The sequence below is a fragment of the Hypanus sabinus genome, chromosome 16 (assembly GCF_030144855.1).
Source record: "Hypanus sabinus isolate sHypSab1 chromosome 16, sHypSab1.hap1, whole genome shotgun sequence".
NCBI classification, from domain to species: Eukaryota; Metazoa; Chordata; class Chondrichthyes; order Myliobatiformes; family Dasyatidae; genus Hypanus; species Hypanus sabinus.
The window spans coordinates 16,344,353-16,361,901 of NC_082721.1; the positions used below are offsets into that span (position 1 = coordinate 16,344,353).

Below are 17,549 nucleotides of genomic sequence, written 5' to 3' on the forward strand. Positions count from 1 at the left end.
CTCTTCTAGTTTATGTATTGCATTGAACTGCTGCTGCTAAATTAACAAATTTCACATCACATGCCGGTGATAATAAACCTGATTCTGATTCTACAGAGTAGAGGGTGTTAAGCAAGAAGTGCAAATAAATGAACTGGAAGTCAGGGAGCACTTTGGCTCTAGTGACCATAATTTAATTACTTTTAAGAAAAGCATAGGTTTGAGTTCTATGCTGGTGCAGGGCTAACTTTAGAGGAGTTTGGTAGGATCTAGCAAAGGTCGATTGGCTGAGCCTGTTTGAAAGGAAAGGAATGAGTGGGAAGTGGGAGACATTTAAGAACGTGATATCAAGTGTCTAGAGGCAGCATGTTCCTGTTGGGATGAAGTGAAAACCTAGCAAGTTTAGGGAGCCTTGGCTGACAAAAGTGTTGAGGCTCTGGTTATGAAAGAGGAAGCACAAATTGGGTTTAGGAGGCTAGGATCGAGCAAATTCCTTGAGAACTATCAGGAATATTCTTAAGATAGAAATCAGGAGGGCAAAGAGAGGGGGTGAGATGGATCTGTCAAGTAAGGTTTAGGAACATCCCAAGAGTAGCTACAGTGGTATTATGAATAAATTTAATACAGAGCAAGTGTTTTTAGAAATCATCAGGCAGCCTATGGATTTTTAGGAAATAATTCTTCTCATTTTTAAGGAGGAGAAAATCATGATTGCTCAAGACATAAGGGAAATGTGGAGATGTTTTGGTGGACATTCATATCACAAGGGAGGAACCATTTGCACCCTTACAATACATTGAGGTGGACTAATCCCCCGCTCCTGTCCAAGTGATTTTCTTAATCATTAGCCACTGATGAATTTACTGAAGAATAGAAGGTGACCATTGTTGTTCTGTTGTTTAAAAACAGTAGCAAGGATTAGCCACGGAACTACAGGCTAGTCAGCCTGATATCAGTAGTGGGGAAGGTGATGGAGGAAATTCTGAGTAAAAAGCTCGGTAAGCATTTGGAAAGACTGGGATCCATGACTGTGCCATCACCTACTGCTCTAATCTGCTAATTACATTTGCTGATGACGCTACACTGATTGGCCTGATCTCAAATAATAATGAGGCAGCCTACACAGAAGACGACATTACCCTGACACAGTGATGTCAAGAAAACAACCTCTCCCTCAATGACGCAAAAACAAAGGAGCTGGCTGTGGACTACAAGAGGAATGGAGACAGGCTAACTCCTATTGACATCAATGGATCTGGGGTTGAGAGGGTAAACAGCTTTAAGTCCCTCAGCATAGACATCACCAAGGATCTCACGTGGTCTGTACATACCGGCTGTGTGTTGAAAAAGGCACAACAGCACCTCTTTCATCTCAGACGGCTGAAGAAGTTTGGTATGGGCCCCCAAATCCTAAGAACTTTCTATAGAGGAACAATTGAGACTGGCTGCATCACTGCCTGGTATGGGAACTGTACTTCCCTCAATCACAGGACCCTGCACCCTGCAGATAGTGGTGCGGACAGCCCAGCACATCTGTAGATGTGAACTTCCACTATTCAGGATATTTGCAAAGACAGGTGTGTAAAAAGGGCCCGAAGGATCATTGGGGACCTGGGTCTGTCCAACCACAAGCTGTTCCAGCTGCTACCGTCTGGGAAAACATAACGCAGCATAAAAGCCAGGAGCAACAGGCTCCCGGATAGCTTCTTTCACCAGGCCATCAGATTGCTTAATTCATGCTGATGCAAATGCATTTCTATGTCATATTGACTGTCCTGATGTACATAATATTTATTATAAATTACTATAATTGAACATTTAGAGGGAGATTAACGTAAAGATTTTTACTCCTCATGAATATGAAGTATGTATGTAATAAAGTCAATTCAAGGCAGAACCAGATTAGGAGTCAGCATGATTTTGGGTGTGGGAAGTCATGCGTGAAAAACTTTTGAAATTTTTGAAGAAGAAACCAAAAATGAGCAGAGAGCAGAGCTGTGGATGTTGTCTATTTTGGACGTTAACTAGGCAACAAAATGCAGCATGGTAGCCTGGCCTGTATCATTTCAGAAGATTTGCATAGTTACAAGGAGGGGCAGAACTGAGGGGGATAATGGACAAACGTTGGAAATTCGGACTAAATGGGTGAACGCTATGGTTGGTATGGACTCGATGGGCCGAAGGGCCTATATCTGTGCTGTATCGCTCTATGACCATGAATCTCTCAGACTTTCTCAGTTCGGATATGAACTACAATATTTAACATCTATTAACATCTCCCACTCAACCACATGTAGAAGAAGGCCACTTACCCCAATGATGGCATTCAGCTCCGCCATGGTGACCTGCTTAGCTCGCTCAATTGCCTGGACCACCTGTTGCTGGTGCTGTTGTTAAACCAAAGAGAAAGTTCAGGAAACATCAAGATAAAGCACAAACCCAAAATGAATAGATTTCAAGATGTACTGCTCTTCCTCACTAAAAAATAACACTATATCAGTCCTTTTTTTTAAAGTTAGGGTTACAGCCTCACAAGTCCAAACCTACATCCCTGTTGTGAAAGGTGGAAATGGGTAAGGTCGGCCCACAGTGCTCTGGTGAAGCTGTAAAGGCCAATCCCCAGTACAGAGGATGGAATGGATTGCAGAAGCGTTGATGGACTCCAACCATACCATCAACTTCAGAGGACGATGGAGACGGGAGGCCATCGATGGCTCTTAGAAGCTAAGGGCCCAAGCAAATAAGTAAGTAACAAGCCCTTCTAGCCCAACAAGCCCCCACTGCCTAATTACATGTGTGTGTAGTGTAGGCCTCCGTTAGTCTGGATAGACCATGGATTTGCACCTTGGAAAGTTTCCAGGACACAAGCCTGGGCAAGGCTTTTTTTTATGGAAGACCGGCTAACCAACTAACCTACTAACCCGTACATCTTTGGAATAAGGCAGGAAACCGGAGTATCCAGAGGAAACCAATACGTTCACCGGGAGAATATATAGAGTCCTTACAGACATCTTTGGAACAATACCTGGGTTGCTGACACTGTAACAACATTACGCAAAATGCTGTGGTACCATGCTAGCAAGAGAAACGATGTATGACGTTATGAGGCTGGCCTTTTCTGTTGCTGAGAACAGCAAGTTCCACAGGTCTGCTTGTTTGATGCTTTAAGCCCATCACGCCCATTGCGCGCAGTGCGGTGTCACTGTGCTGTCATTAAGGTTATTTCATGACTTGACCGAACAGGCGCTTAATTCCAACAACAAGAAACGTGGGGTATTGTAACTTGATGTGGAAAATAGTATCGTATTATCTTGAAAATATATATCTAACTGATATAGCCATGAGGCACTTGATGGCAGTGTATAAGAGGCAAAGATAGATAGGGAGGGCAGCATGGCTTTATCCTAGAGCAGCATGGCTAACATCAGAGGACTTTTAACATGAGTGGAGGAATGTTTAGGGGAGATGTTAGAGGTAGATCCCTTCCCTCCCCTCCCCACAGAGACTGGTCGGCCAGGTGTTAGAGGTACAGTACTGTGCAAAAGTCTGAGGCACATGTACATGGCTGGGGTGCCTAAGACTTTTGCACAGTACTGTAGTAATTTTATGTATTGCTCTGTACTGCTGCCACAAAAAGACAAATTTCATGACATACGTAAGTGATAATAAACCTGATTCTGATTAGGCCTCTACTGTGGACTGAGTGGGAAGGGGGCAAGGAGAGGGGAATTATGGTTGGGAAATGGGGAAGGGAGAGAGAAGATTGGGAAGCATCAGAGAGACGTTTTGTAATGATCAATAAACCAACCGTTTGGAATCAAATGACCTTGCCTGGTGTCTTAGGGCTGGGCATGCCTGCACCCCCATCCCTGGTACTGCTTCTCTTAACACCTGTCCCACATCCCTCCCACGCGGCTTCACCATTGTCATTCCCAACATCCTTTGGTCCCGTTGACAAACACAGTACTGTAGATTTAAGGACTAATAGATAAGCCCATGGATGAAAGAGGGCAAAGGGCTATGTAGGAGAGAAGGTTTAGATAGATCATGGATTATCTTTATCCTGGTCAGCACATTTTGGGCCAAAGAGCCTGTACTGTGCAATACCTGTAGCAACACGGATTCACGAGGTGCTAACATTATGATCCTAAGGGTGTAATTGAATTTGAAAGCAAAAAAATATGCCAAAACTCCATCTCACTAAAGCGCACTAAATAAGTACAATTAAACTCACCATTTTATTTAATAAAATGTGGGTACTGCAGACTGCATGCACTTTATTGGGTATAGGATTGGAACTCAGTGTGGTCTTCTGCTGCTGAAGCCCTTCAACTTCAAGTTTCGATGAGCTGTGAGTTCAGAGATGCTGTTCTGCACACCACTGTTGGTTATTTGAGGTACTGCAGCCTTTCTGTCAGCCTGAACCAGTCTGGCCATTCTCCTCTGACCTCTCTCGATAACAAGGCGTTTTTGCCCACAGAACTACCACTCACTAATTTTTTTATTTTTTTATTTTTTTTTTGCTTTTTGCTCCAGCTTCTGTAAACTTTAAAGTCTGTTGTGCATGAAAATGGACACCTTGTGGGACTAGGTGAGAGTAAGCGTCAGCACGGACTAGAAGGGCCGAGATGACCTGTTTCTGTGCTGCAATTGTTATATGGTTAAAATACCAGGAGATCACCAGTTTCTGAGATACTCAAACCACCCCATCTAATACCAACAATTATTCCACAGTCAAAGTCACTTAGATCACATTTCTTCTCCATTCTGATGTTTTGTCTGGATAACTGAACCTCTGGACCATGTCTGCATGTTATTACAGTGTTATGCAGAAGAATAGATAGATAGATAGATGGATAGATATTTGCATTGATGAGCAGGTGCTTGGGTGTACCTGATAAAGAGGCCACTGGCATATTTTTGAGGAGGATAAAATGATAGCAAGAATATCACCAAGACATCTAAGAGTAAATTTATAAGAAATTTCCTTTACCCAGCAAACAGAGTTTGCTACTATTGGAAGTAGCTGAGACAAACAAAATCAAGGAGCTGTATTAAATGGGAGGCTAGATAAGCATATTAGGGCAGGTGCTTGGTCACAGAGATACATTGCAAAGAGCCTATTAAAAGAGCAAAGAGCAAGAGCAGAGAGGCTTAGGAAGGAAATTCCAGTACTTATAGACTTGGCAGCTGAAAGCATGGTCAACAATAGTACAACAATTAAAACCAGAGAGACTCAAGTGCCCAGTATTGGAGTACTGTACAGAAGGGCGGAGATCATATGGGGAATTGAAAACATGGAAAAGAATTTTAAAATTGTCATTCAGAATCATGCTGCAGGCCACAGCTTGTATAGCAGTGATGGCTGAATGAGAATTGGTGCAAATTAGCACAAAGACAGTGGCATTTTAGTTGGCCTAGTTTTCTTTAACACCAGGTAAGATGAAAGAAAGTCTAGAAGTATCAGAGGCTTGGGTGAATGCTTCCTCAGCAGACAGGTTAAGGTGAAGTCTGCATCTGGTAATGCTAAGCATATTTCTTAGCAATCACACAGACATGTGGACAGTTCATCCTGCACCATGGGGTCATCACAGTGATATCATGATTGTGAACAGCCTGGTTCTGTTTTGGACATTTGCCAAAGAATTGGATGGACTGAGGGGAGTTTACAGCAGGGACCAAAACTGATAATTAAATTTACTGCTGAGTCTTGCAGTCTGCATTTAGTATAACCCTCCCCTCTTGAATCAGAAAATAAGGATTTTCTTGACATGGGTACAATCATTTCTGCCAAAGGTTCGGATCAAGGTACACTGATGCAAATTAGCAAAAGGATTGTGTTTGTAAAGTTTCTCAGTGTGATCTGGTCAATAAATTCACAGCTATTTGCACAAATCAGATTTTCTAGTTCCAGTGTTAAAACAGCAGATCCTAAAAAATATTATATTCTGTCACCCACATTCTCATCTCTTGCAAACACACCCTTTCTCTTGCTCATGTTCTTTCTGTCAAGTCCATGCATATCTCTCTCTCTCTCATTCATTCATTTGGAAATGAGATGTATTGGCAATTTTCCCTCAGAAGGCTGTGGAGGCCTAGTCATTGGGTATAGATTCTTGATTAGTAAGGGTGTCAAAGGTTATGGGAAGAAGGCAGGAGATTGGGGGTTGAGAGGGATAACAACTTTGCCATGACTGAATGGCAGAGCAGACTCAATGGGCTGAATGGCCTATTTCTGCTCCTACATTATATAGTTTTACTGACTTCCCTATTGCTTGCTCTAAGCTGCCTCCCTTTGCCTCCACTGTTTCTTTCCCCTTCCCCCCCCCCCCCATCCCAACCTATCCACTACCCTCTTGGCAAGAGCTTGTGGGCCCGAAGCACTAACAGAGCAACCTCCAGATGTGCAACGCCCAAAGCGGTCTTAGCAAGTCCTTGCCAAGATTGGTGGCGGTTTCATTGATACCACGCCCATAGAGTTGTGCAGCTGGAAGGTTAGTTTGTTTAGAGGCTCGGGGCGTGGCTCACTATACGCCAAGTTACTGACACAAAGCTGCTGTGTAAGCAACCTTGACTTAGTTAAAATATAATCAGTACCATTAGCCCACTGACACTGATACCATTCTAGTGGATAGTAATACTGAGATACTTTGATAAATCTTGAATTTCCCAAGTTGGAATTGAATGCAATGCTGTCAATCTGTGAACTGTAATCTTACTTATAGCCTGCTTCCAGCATCTGCCAATGTAAGTAGCTTTTCTTTTTATCCTAAAAAAAAATGAGCTTCTGATTAAAGCACAAGGAAAGTGTCATCGTTAAGGTGGCACCAAGTCTATTCCTTTCACTTTAAAGGGCTTAAATACAAGGAAAGTTCAAAAGAGACCTTGAAAAATGATTGGAAACTTTACAGAAAAATATTTGGTTCACAGTGTAATGATGGGGATGGAACAAAGTTTTACTTGGAGATGACAGGGACCAGATGAGCTAAAGAACATTCGCTCTTTGATAAAATTTCCATCCCAGTGATGGTACACTGTACAGGATTCTGTCGTGCTTGCTTTCATTGCATACTTATCATCCACTAAGAAACAAAGAAATTTGTCAAAGCAAACTTTACCCGTTTAAAATTCCTCCCTGTCAGCTTCCCTTTTCCCCAGCACCTTCACTATACTTAGCAGATACTAAGTGATGAAGGGTTTCATTTCTAGCCCTTCTTGGTTTACAGCAGACAATGGGAGACATGCACATCCCCCTTTTATCTGACTTGCCAATGAATCCTGGCTGCATTATTTCTTGCTGTTGTATTCCATGTCGCTGTTAATCTTTAATGCATTTGGCAAACAGCCTGTAGAAAGCTGGTGAAGAGATGAAGCTCAAATTTAATGACAGGGATCTGGCGTTAAATCTTTTGGCTGCAAAACTGTTCCCACTACAATATCAGCAGAAATAGGAGTCCTTGGCATGAAAAATCAAATGGGAGTAGAAAGGAGATAAAGTTGGCTGTTTTGTTAACAGACTGATTAATTGGCATTTACAAACACAAACACATTTAGATTTACAGAATCCACAACATGTTTTTCCCCCATTTATCAATAACTGTAGCTCAGTTTTATCCTCACAACTTATGGGTGCTAAAGCCCAGCGAAATCAGAGCTTAATTAGCTGCATCTCAAGGAAAAGTCAACATGCATTTGAGTTCATGGCCATTATTTCAATTGAATGTCTGAGACAGAATTTGCTATTAGTTAACACTGGAAAACAAAGACTTTACTTCCTGAATATTTTTATATGTATCTTGTGGATTTTGGGCTGCTGATCATGAAAATCACCATGAGATTTCCCCGTCATGCTCCATATTTTTGAAATCACCTATGTTTGTTATTTCAATTCCTAATTCAAGTCAGAATAGCTGATCCCAAGTTTAAAGAAGGTATTTTTGTTGGTCACAAATCAAACACGTCATCAATGACAGGCAATTCTAGGGGGACTGGAGAAAATTACATGGAAGGCTTCGAGGATGTCAAAAAATTTTCTTGGCAAATACAGTGCACCAAACTTTCTGCAAGCAGGTAGACAACGCGCTTCAAGCATACAAAATTATGATGTGCTACATGTCACTAAAAATTTATTTTCTGCGTTCCCACTTAGTCTTCCTCCCTGCAAATCTTGGAGCTGTCAGTGACGAGCACGGTGAAAGGTTTCACCAGGACATTGCAGTCATGGGGAAACAGTATCAGGGCAACTTGAATCGATCAGTACTGGGCGATTATTGTTAGATACTTAAGCAAGAAGCATCAGATGCCAAGTACAAATAAAAATAACCAGCAAAACATTTTTAGTTTAGTTGAACTATTGCTAAGCGCCAGCATCGTTACACAATTAAACACATCATATTCAATGAAAGCTAGATTTTTTTATCACATAGGAATTTGCAGAAATAAGTAGCCTGAAGTTATGTTCATGTTCAGCTTCAAGCAGTCTACATAAACAAAAAATATTTGTAAGGAAGCATTAGAATCTCAAGGTTTCTCATGTAACCATTGTCAAATGGCTTATCCTCTAACATCGACAACAAGAAGTTGCGTTTATGGAACACCTTTAACACAGTAAAGATTCTCACACCATCTCACTACAGTGTAATCGAACAGAAATCAATAGTGAACCAAATGAGGAGATTGTAGTGCAGGTAACAAAGCTCTTTAGTTAGTTGATGTGTTTCATGTAGCATTTTTAAGAGAGGTTTAAGGAGAAAAATCCTGAGCTCAGGACTGACATACGACCACCAGTAATGAAAGCTAGAGACCATCAGTACTCCCGTCAGTATGCTGTATTTAGCTTTCCCCTCCCAAACTTTCAATGAAATCCTGCCTTGACTCAAGAGTGCCAGATCATGCATGACATTTATCCTGGTCGCCTGAAACTTCTGAGCAACCCCGATTTATCACCACAGCTTGGATGTGCTCACCCAATGTCAAGACTGAGCATGACCCAAGTTAGAGCTAGTTGCAGGAATGGTTCCTAGTTATTCAAATCCATTTACCCACTTCATCTGCAATCCCTTTCTAACTGGCTCAAATCTAATTATTGACTCACCCACAAGACATATTGCCTTAAAACCAGACCTCTGAACCTAACAATGCCTGTGTTGCTCTTCGTACCTGAGAAAAGGGTGACATGTAGTGTCCTTGTGGGTAGAGTTAAGAAACTGCAAGAGTAAAAAGACCCTGATGGGAATTTATACAGGCCTCCAAATAGCAGCAAGGATGAGGGATTTAAGTTACAACAGAAGATAGAAAGGCATGTTAAAAGCCCAACATTACAATAGTCACAGGGTATTGGGCTTCAATATGCAGGTAAATTGGGAAAACCCGGTTGGTGCTGGATCACAAGAGAGGGAATTTGTAGAAAGCCTACAAAATGGCTTCTTAGATCAACTTGTGGCTGAGCCCCCTAGGGGAAAGGTAATTATGCATTGGATGTTGTGTAATGAACGCAGTTTGATTAAGGAGCTTAAAGGTACAGGAACCGTCGGAGACAGTGATCATAATATGTGAAAATTCACCCTGTAGTTTGAGAAGATGTTAAAATCGGATCTCTCAGTATCACAGAGGAGCAAAGGGAACTACAGAGGCATGAGAGAGGAGATGGCGAAAGCTGGTCGGAAGGGGACCCTAGCTGGATGACAGCAGAACAACAACGGCTGCAGTTCCTGGGGACAATTCAGAAGGCTCAAGTTACAGGATTAGGAAGCTTGTAAAAACCAGCAGAAAGCAACAAAAGTAGCCATAAGGAGAGAAAAGACGAAAGCTAGCCAATAATATAAAAGAGGATACCAAAAGTTTTTTTTAAAAGAAATAAAGAATAAAAGAGAAGTGAGATTTTAAACAAAGATTGCATATTTTCATGAAGTAGGAAATATCTAGTGGGCAAGTGGCCTTAACGATGGAAGTGCAACAGTAGTGTAGTGGTTAGTGCAACGCTATTACAGCTTGGGGCATCGGATTATGAGGTGCACTGTAGTGTAGTGGTCAGTACAATGCTCTACGGTATCAGGGACTCGGGTTCAATTCCTACTGCTGGCAGTAAAAAGTTTGTACGCTCTCCCTGTGACTGCACAAGTCTCCTTTGGGAGCTCTGGTTTCCTCCCAGAGTCCAAAGGTCTGGTAGGTTCGTCATTGTAAATTGTCCGTGATCAGGCTAGGGTTAAATTGGAAGTGGCTGGGCGACATCGTTCAAAGGTCTGGATGGGCCTATTCTGTACCGCATCCTAATAAATAGATAAGACAAACACACAAAACTGCAGAGTTCAATTCCAGTGCCATAAGAAGTTTGTAATATTCTCCCCGTGACTCCAGGTGCTTTGGTTTCCTCCCACGGTTCATATGGCCTATCAGTTAGATGCTTCATTGGTTATTGTAAACTGTCCTGTAATCAGGCTAAGGTTGAATAGGTGGGTTGCTGGGTGAGGTGGCTAGTTGAGCCAGAAGGGCCTTTTTCCGTGCTGTATCTCTAAATTAATTAATTAAATGAACAAATGTTCGAGCTAGCAGTCTGGGTGAAAACAGTGGGCCAAATGGCCTCACACATCCGATTCCAGGTTTATATCTCCTCCCTCAGACCCTCCCAGCTAAGGAGCCATGGAAGAAAGCACAAGAAACATTTTTAAATGTTTAATAGGTCCATGTTCCCTTCAGGATGCTGGCTCATGAATTCAACCCAAGTACAAACAAGAAACTATGGGACACAAGTCAGGGGCAAAGCTGGAAAACTTGACAAATAAATCCAATATTCTTAGAAAAGGGTAACATGATTTTAATAAGCAGGATTTCTAGGGCCAAGTTGATTTAATGTTTGACCATCTCAGGTTCAATGCTGCAACTAATCCTGAGCAGTACATTAATTTTGCAGTTTCAACTCAGACGGTTCTGACTGCCCTTTGCCGAGGCTCCATTGAGGACAAGTTATTACTATCAGCATTCTACTTCATTGCTGACACACTGCACCCCAGGGGATTTGGACATAACTACAATAAGTCACAAGGATCGCACACATTACGGAAGAAAAACCTGTCAGCCCATCTTCTGTTGAGCCACAGAAGCAGGCAGGCCCCTAATCTGATTTACTTTACCACAGCATCAGCTTTAAGGTCAAAGTTCAATGTACTTCTATTATCAGAATATGTGTACATTGTACAACCTTGAGATTTGTCTCCTAACAGGCAGGCATGAAACAAAGAAACCCAAGAGAACCCATAAAAGAAGACAGTATAACACCCAACATAGAGAAAAAATCAAATCATAGAAATAATAAGATGCTGCACTACATTTCCTCAGACACCACACCATCTTAACTTTCTCACTGCAAGCACAGAAGGTGAATGTACAAATACCGAGCTACTGGGGGACCTCAATGGGTCAGACCACAACTGTAGAGGGAACTGGACAACCGTATTTTTAGTTGAGACCCCCTTGTCTAGACCAAAAGAGCAGAGATAACTGTGAAATGAGGTGAGGTGGAGAGAGAGGTGGAACCAGGTGAGAAGACAAAGGGCTGCAGATGATAGATACGATAGGAAGAACGTGCAACGAAATAAGGGAGGTGAAGTAGGCAGATGAGAGGAGTAGAGGCAGGGGACCCAGTAGGAGGAGTGTGTGGGTGATGAGCAAATGAATTTCAAAGAGGGGAAAGAAACCGGGTAAAAAGGGGGAGGGTGATTTGGAATGAAGGTGAGCTGGAATGGGAAGTAGAATTACAATAGGTGATCACTGGAAAATCCCACATGTTGTGGTGGACAGAGCGAAGATGCTCGATGAAGCGGTCCCCCAATCAACGTTGTGTCTCAATGTAAAGGAGGCTGTTCCACGAACACCAGTTACAGTATACTCAGCGCAATGCAGTATATAGTTTTGGTACACTAAGGAAAAGAATATTGACGGGCCTTTGAAAAAAATTAGTAAGAACTGCCAATGGGTAATAAACCCTTTGGGTAAGTCTGCAAACTCTTTCAGAGAGGAATTAAGGTTGCAGCAGGAGTGTGTGAGGATCTGGCTTGACAAAATGAGAGATAAAGGAGCAGAGAGGGAGCAGTGTCTGTGCTCTCATTTATTTAAGGTCATAGAGAAAAATACACTCCACCAACCATCACCAGATCTGGACATGACATGAAGTAGTGACAATATCCTCAAGTGGCTCTGTAGCTTGTGCAGTCATGCAGTGCTTGGGGGCTGAGATGCTTGTTTACTGATTAAATGAACTCTGAATTCACTACCAGAGGATATTAGAGATATCATTCCTGCAGCCAGGTCAAATCAACCATGAAGTTCTATTTGCTCTGAGTTTCTCAGCCCTCTCTTTAATCATATCTGTCAACCAGCCTCAGCCTGCTTCTTCATTGTGATCACAATTCTTCTGCTACAACCTTAATTCTCCTCTGAAAGAGTTTGCGGATTTACCTGAAAGGATCATTACCCATTGGCAGTTCTTAATAAATTACTTCAATAGCCGTACAGTATTCTTTACTTCAGTATACCGAAGTTATATATTGTATCACGCTCAGAATACTGTATCCGATACTCCCGGTACAGCCTCCTCTCCATCAGTGAGACACAACGTAGATTGGAGGACTGCTTCGTCGAGTGTCTTTGCTCCGTCCACCACAACATGAGAGATTTTCCACAGATCACCTATTATCATTCTACTTCCCACTCCTATTCTGACATGCCTGTCCACGGCCTTTCTACAGCCACAATAAGGCTGCTCTCCGGTTGGAAGAGCAGCATCTCATATTCCGTCTAGGTATCCTCCAGTCTAACGTCCTGTTGAAAGTTCTCAGCCTGAAATGTCGACTGTTTACTCTTTTCCATAGTTCCTCCAGGTGTGTGTGTGTGTGTGTGTGTGTGTGTGCGCGCATGTGTGTTGCATGTTGCGTGTTGCGTCTTGCTTTGGATTTCCAGCATCTGCAGATTTTCTTTTGTTTGGAATGAACATTGATTTCTCTAATACCCAGCAATTTTCCCACTCCCCTTTCTCATTTTTCCTTTCCCTGTTCTGCCTCCTCTCTTTCCTCTTCCCTTCTCCTCATCACCTTGCTCTAGTGCCCCTCCTTCTTCCCATTCTCCTATCGCCCAACTTCTTTCTTAGAAGATTCTTTCTTCTCCAGCTCTTCACCTTTTCAACCTATTGTCTCCCAGCTTCTCACCTCATCTCCTCTCCTCTACCTTCCTACATTCCCACTCACCTGACCAACCATCACCAGCCAACCTCTACTTCTTCTCCCTTTATTATTCTAGCTTCTTTCCCCTTCCTGGTTATTACTGATGAAAGGTCTCAGGACAAAATCTTGACTGTTTATTCCCCTCCTTAGGTTCCTCTAGCATCTTGTTCCTCTGGATTTCCAGCATCTACCGAGGTTGTGAATGGTGATGGGCTACAGTTCCTCAGGATAAACAGATTCTTGGATATTAACTGAGTCAAGTGTTGCAGAGGTAAAAGATCAGCAGTGTGTTTAATAAATGGTGCAGTAGGCTCTGATAGGAGAGTGGGGAGAATAAAATGGGATTTATGTAAATGGATGGCTTGGTAGTTTATTTGGAATCATGGAACAAGCTCTTTGGCCCATCAAGTCCACAGTTGTGTAGTGATTAGTCCGACACTATTACAGCTTCTGGCTTCAGAGTTTGGAGCTCAATCCCAACATCACCTGTAGGGAGTCTCTGTACTTTCTCATCACAGAATGCGTGGGTTTTCTCTGGGTCTTCCGATTTCCCCCACAGTCCAAAGACATACTGGGCAGGTGAGATGGTCATTGTAAATAGTTCCGTGATTAGACTAGAATTAAAATTGTGGTTGCCGGAATTTGCTGGGCTGGAAGGACCTATTCCAAGCCGTATCTCCAAATAAAATCGGAATGAAATATAAAAAGGCGCAAGACCCGGAAGCAGAGTTAGGGAATTCAGCCCATCGAGTCTGTTCCACTATTCCATCATAGTTGATTTATTATCCATCTCAAACCCTTCCTCCTGACTTCTGCCGGTAATCTTTGATGCCCTTACTAACCAAGAACCTATCGACCTTGGCTTTAAATATACCCAATGACTTGCCCATACTGCACAACTTCATGACGGTAGAAGAGGCTGAATATTCTGTTTTGGTGGCAGATGGAGCACTAGAACTAGCCCCTCACCGAACAAGGCAGTTCACTTTGCATCAAAAACTTCGGAAAAGCAATCACAATTTACTCTCTTGGCTGCAGACAAAAGAAGTAGATGTGATGGCTGTGACCTGCTTGCCCTTTTACACTCTCCCTGAGGACCCACACCCTTCCTCTGATTTCTCCCCACCCCACCTCTCCCTCTAACACAAATGTGCTGATCTGTGCAGATCGCTCTGCTGGTCTTTTTCTTTTCCTCAGGTCTATTTACACATTGGTTTTAATGAGAGTATTTACACTGTTACTGCAGGAAATGGTGGTTTAGGATGTTTGGACTGTACTTGTTGAAATATGATCCCAGGATGTTTGCACTCCTTTGCTGGAACTATAAACTGTGTATCTGTGTTACAGTTCCTCAGAAAGGGATTGACCTGCTTGCCTGAATATAAAATAAAGAATTTCTGGCTGAATAAATCATTGTATTCAAAGTACACTCGCACCCAGTTGGCTTTTCCCACTTTGAAGTTATTCTTTTGCATATTGGTCTCCAAAAGCCTCCTCCAGCCTTTCTGAATGAAGTTGTAAAGAAAACCACACTGAATAAAGTTCATACTTGCTCACCCTGTGTTGGTTGATTAGCCTGTGGATTTCGTGTTGGGGCTTGTTAGCATTTGTGCCTGCTTGAGAACTGCAGGCACATGTTACCTAGGAGAGTAAAATGAAGGTGTGTATGTTGTTGATTTTTCCAGTCAGTGTTAGTCTTAAATATGAACGTATTTATATGATGCCTTTCAAGGCTTCAGGGAGTCCCAAAGGGCTTTACAGTCAATGAGTGTTGTCACTATTGTAATGTAGCTAACACTGCAGGCAAATTGCGCACAGCAAGCTCCCCCACACACCAATGAGATAGCGAAGCTGGAGATCTCCCCCACTCGCCTTTGTAAAATGCCATGGGATATTTTATGCTGTCAACAATGTAATGCTTCATCCAAAAGACTGTACTTCAGGGAACAGGGCAATCCCTAAGTATTACATAGACTTGAAGTCCAAGTCTGTGGAGTGGGAATCGAATTCACAACTTTCTGACACAAAGTCACATCCGACTTAGCTGATATCTAACTGAGAGATTAATTGTACTATTTTCTTGAGCAGTATCAGCATTGCTGCAACTGGAAACTTCGGGTGTCATCGCTTTGTGTACCGGAGATCGGCCATAGCTAATGCCCGTGTAAGGGCCAGAAACATGTTACTTGGATCACTACAATCCTGCTAGAAGGAGAATCACAGTAGCACAGTGGATTGCACAGTGCTATTACAGGTCGGAGCATCAGAGTTTGGAGTTCATTTTCAATGCCGAATGTGAGTAGTCTGTACCTCCTCCCGATAGAATACATGCGCTTTCCCCCAGGAACTCCGGTTTTCTCCCACAACTCAAAGATGCACAGGGTAGGTGAATTGGCCATTATAATGCGTCCCGTCATTAGGTTAGGGTTAAATTGGGGTTTCCAGGATTCCTCGAAGGGCCTACTCCATACTGTATCACTAAATAAATAAAGTGGACAATGGACACCAGAATAAGGCTTCATTCAGCCTGGGAAAGTGGTCAGCAAAGCCCAGGGCCCAATTCTAAATGATTCTTGAAATTAAATTGAGAAAACATGGTAAATATTCAGCAAGTGAGAAGCGCAGATTGTGAGAGATAAAGGGCTGTTTCAGGTCAATAACCTATCATCACAAATTCTATAATGACTATCCTTATTTAATTTTTTTTATTCTGCTGAAGAGAAAGGAATTAATAAGCATAAAAAAATGCTGAAGGGTCATTAACAAAAAGACATTAACTCTAGCTCTTGCAACACACAGAATGCTGGAAGAACTCAGCAGGTCAACAGCCTCTATGGAGATGAATAAACAGTTGGCATTTTGCGCCGAGACCCTTCATCTCTTTCTTTTTCCAGACACCATGTGCTCTGCTCTGTAGATTGCAGTGTCCTGTCTTATCAAACGAGCACCTTAAAAATGCCAGAGGAAACCGCATTTTAAAGTTGGATGACCAGTTCGATCCGCAGTTAGCATAATGCTTTACAGCAATAGCAATTGGAAGATCTGGAGTCAATTCTCGCTGCTGCCTGTAAGGAGGTTGCATGTTCTCCAACGTGGCTGCCTGGGTTTCCTTGGAGTCCCCTCCTTTTCTTTCAACATTCCAAAAAGACGTAAAAGTCACGGTTGTGGGCATGCTGTGCTGGCGCCAGATGCTGAGGTGCTCCCAGACAGTTGCAGGCTGCCCCAGCACATTGCAAACAATGACGCAAGTAATACATTTCACTGTACGTTTCAATGAACATGCAACAACAAAAAAAGCTAATCTTTAATCTCTTTATTCTATCTTACCTTGAGCCACTGGTACAATTTGAAGGATTGGTAATATTCAGTCAGTGGTAAGCAGTATGGAGCTTAATGTCCTTATAATTGGACGTCCATACACCGGTACCAGTCACTTTGAGATAGCCTGTGCAGGTCGGTACAAGTCAGCCCGAGATAGTCTGCATGGGTCGGTACTGGTCAGTGTGTGTCTGAGGTGGTCTGCATGGATTGGAACTGGTCAGTAAGAGATAGTCGGCACAGGTTGGTACCAGTCAGTGTGAAACAATCTGCATGGGTAAGGCTTTAGTTGATGAGACATGTCAAGGAAATGGAATGGCCAATCTGACAGTTAAGTCAGTAATGGCCAATAAGAAACGATAACAGGTGGTCAGTCACAGGTCAACGCCAAGTCAAGGAGAGGTACAATAATACAGGTAATGTAGCAGCCAGTGAGAGATGACCTGTGGGTGTGAAAGCTTGTCAGTGGGAGAGGCTCCACAAGGGTAAATATCATTTAAATAGAGTGACTTTATTTACTACAAGTACTGAGTGATCAACAATTTCTATAACAGTCATCCTTGTTGAAACTATTTTTATATTGATTTGTTAAATTGTGTTTGCTTTTGGAATGTTTGTTTTCAGGATAGTTTTATGCCTCATTACATAATCAAACAAGTGTACAAAAGACAAATAACAGTGAGGGCAAAGGTCTCACCCACATTTAGAAAATAGAACAATCTACATGAACTGGAACTGGAATTAAAGCCTTCCATTAATCACTTCACTTATGTTTAGTAACAAGAAAAGTAAACTTACCTCCTGGGAGAGGAATGGTATAATTTGTGCACAAATTGTGCTCAGTCTCTTCACAATTTCTGCCTGCAACATAAAAAAAAATCAGGAACTATGGTTTAAGTTTTTGATGATGGTACATAAACTCAGTGGCCACTTTATTGGGTACACCTGTACATCTGCCCTTTAATGCAAATATCAAATCAGCAAATCATGTGACAACAATACATAACAGCATGCAGACATAGTCAAGAGGATCAGTTG

At 42.3% G+C, this 17,549-nt stretch overlaps 1 protein-coding gene across 7 annotated transcripts in view; it reads right to left on the reverse strand.

Annotated features, from left to right (window-relative positions):
- The window catches only part of LOC132406030 (transducin-like enhancer protein 4), a 248,613-nt gene that overhangs the window by 128,081 nt on the left and 102,983 nt on the right, over positions 1-17,549 (reverse strand). For all 7 annotated transcript variants that reach the window (XM_059991186.1, XM_059991184.1, XM_059991183.1 and 4 more), the window contains exons 5-6: positions 17,310-17,372; positions 2,292-2,366 (exon numbers count right to left, since the gene is read on the reverse strand). In XM_059991186.1, the coding sequence (XP_059847169.1) occupies positions 2,292-2,366; positions 17,310-17,372 (138 nt within the window). The remainder of the gene's footprint in view (positions 1-2,291; positions 2,367-17,309; positions 17,373-17,549) is intronic.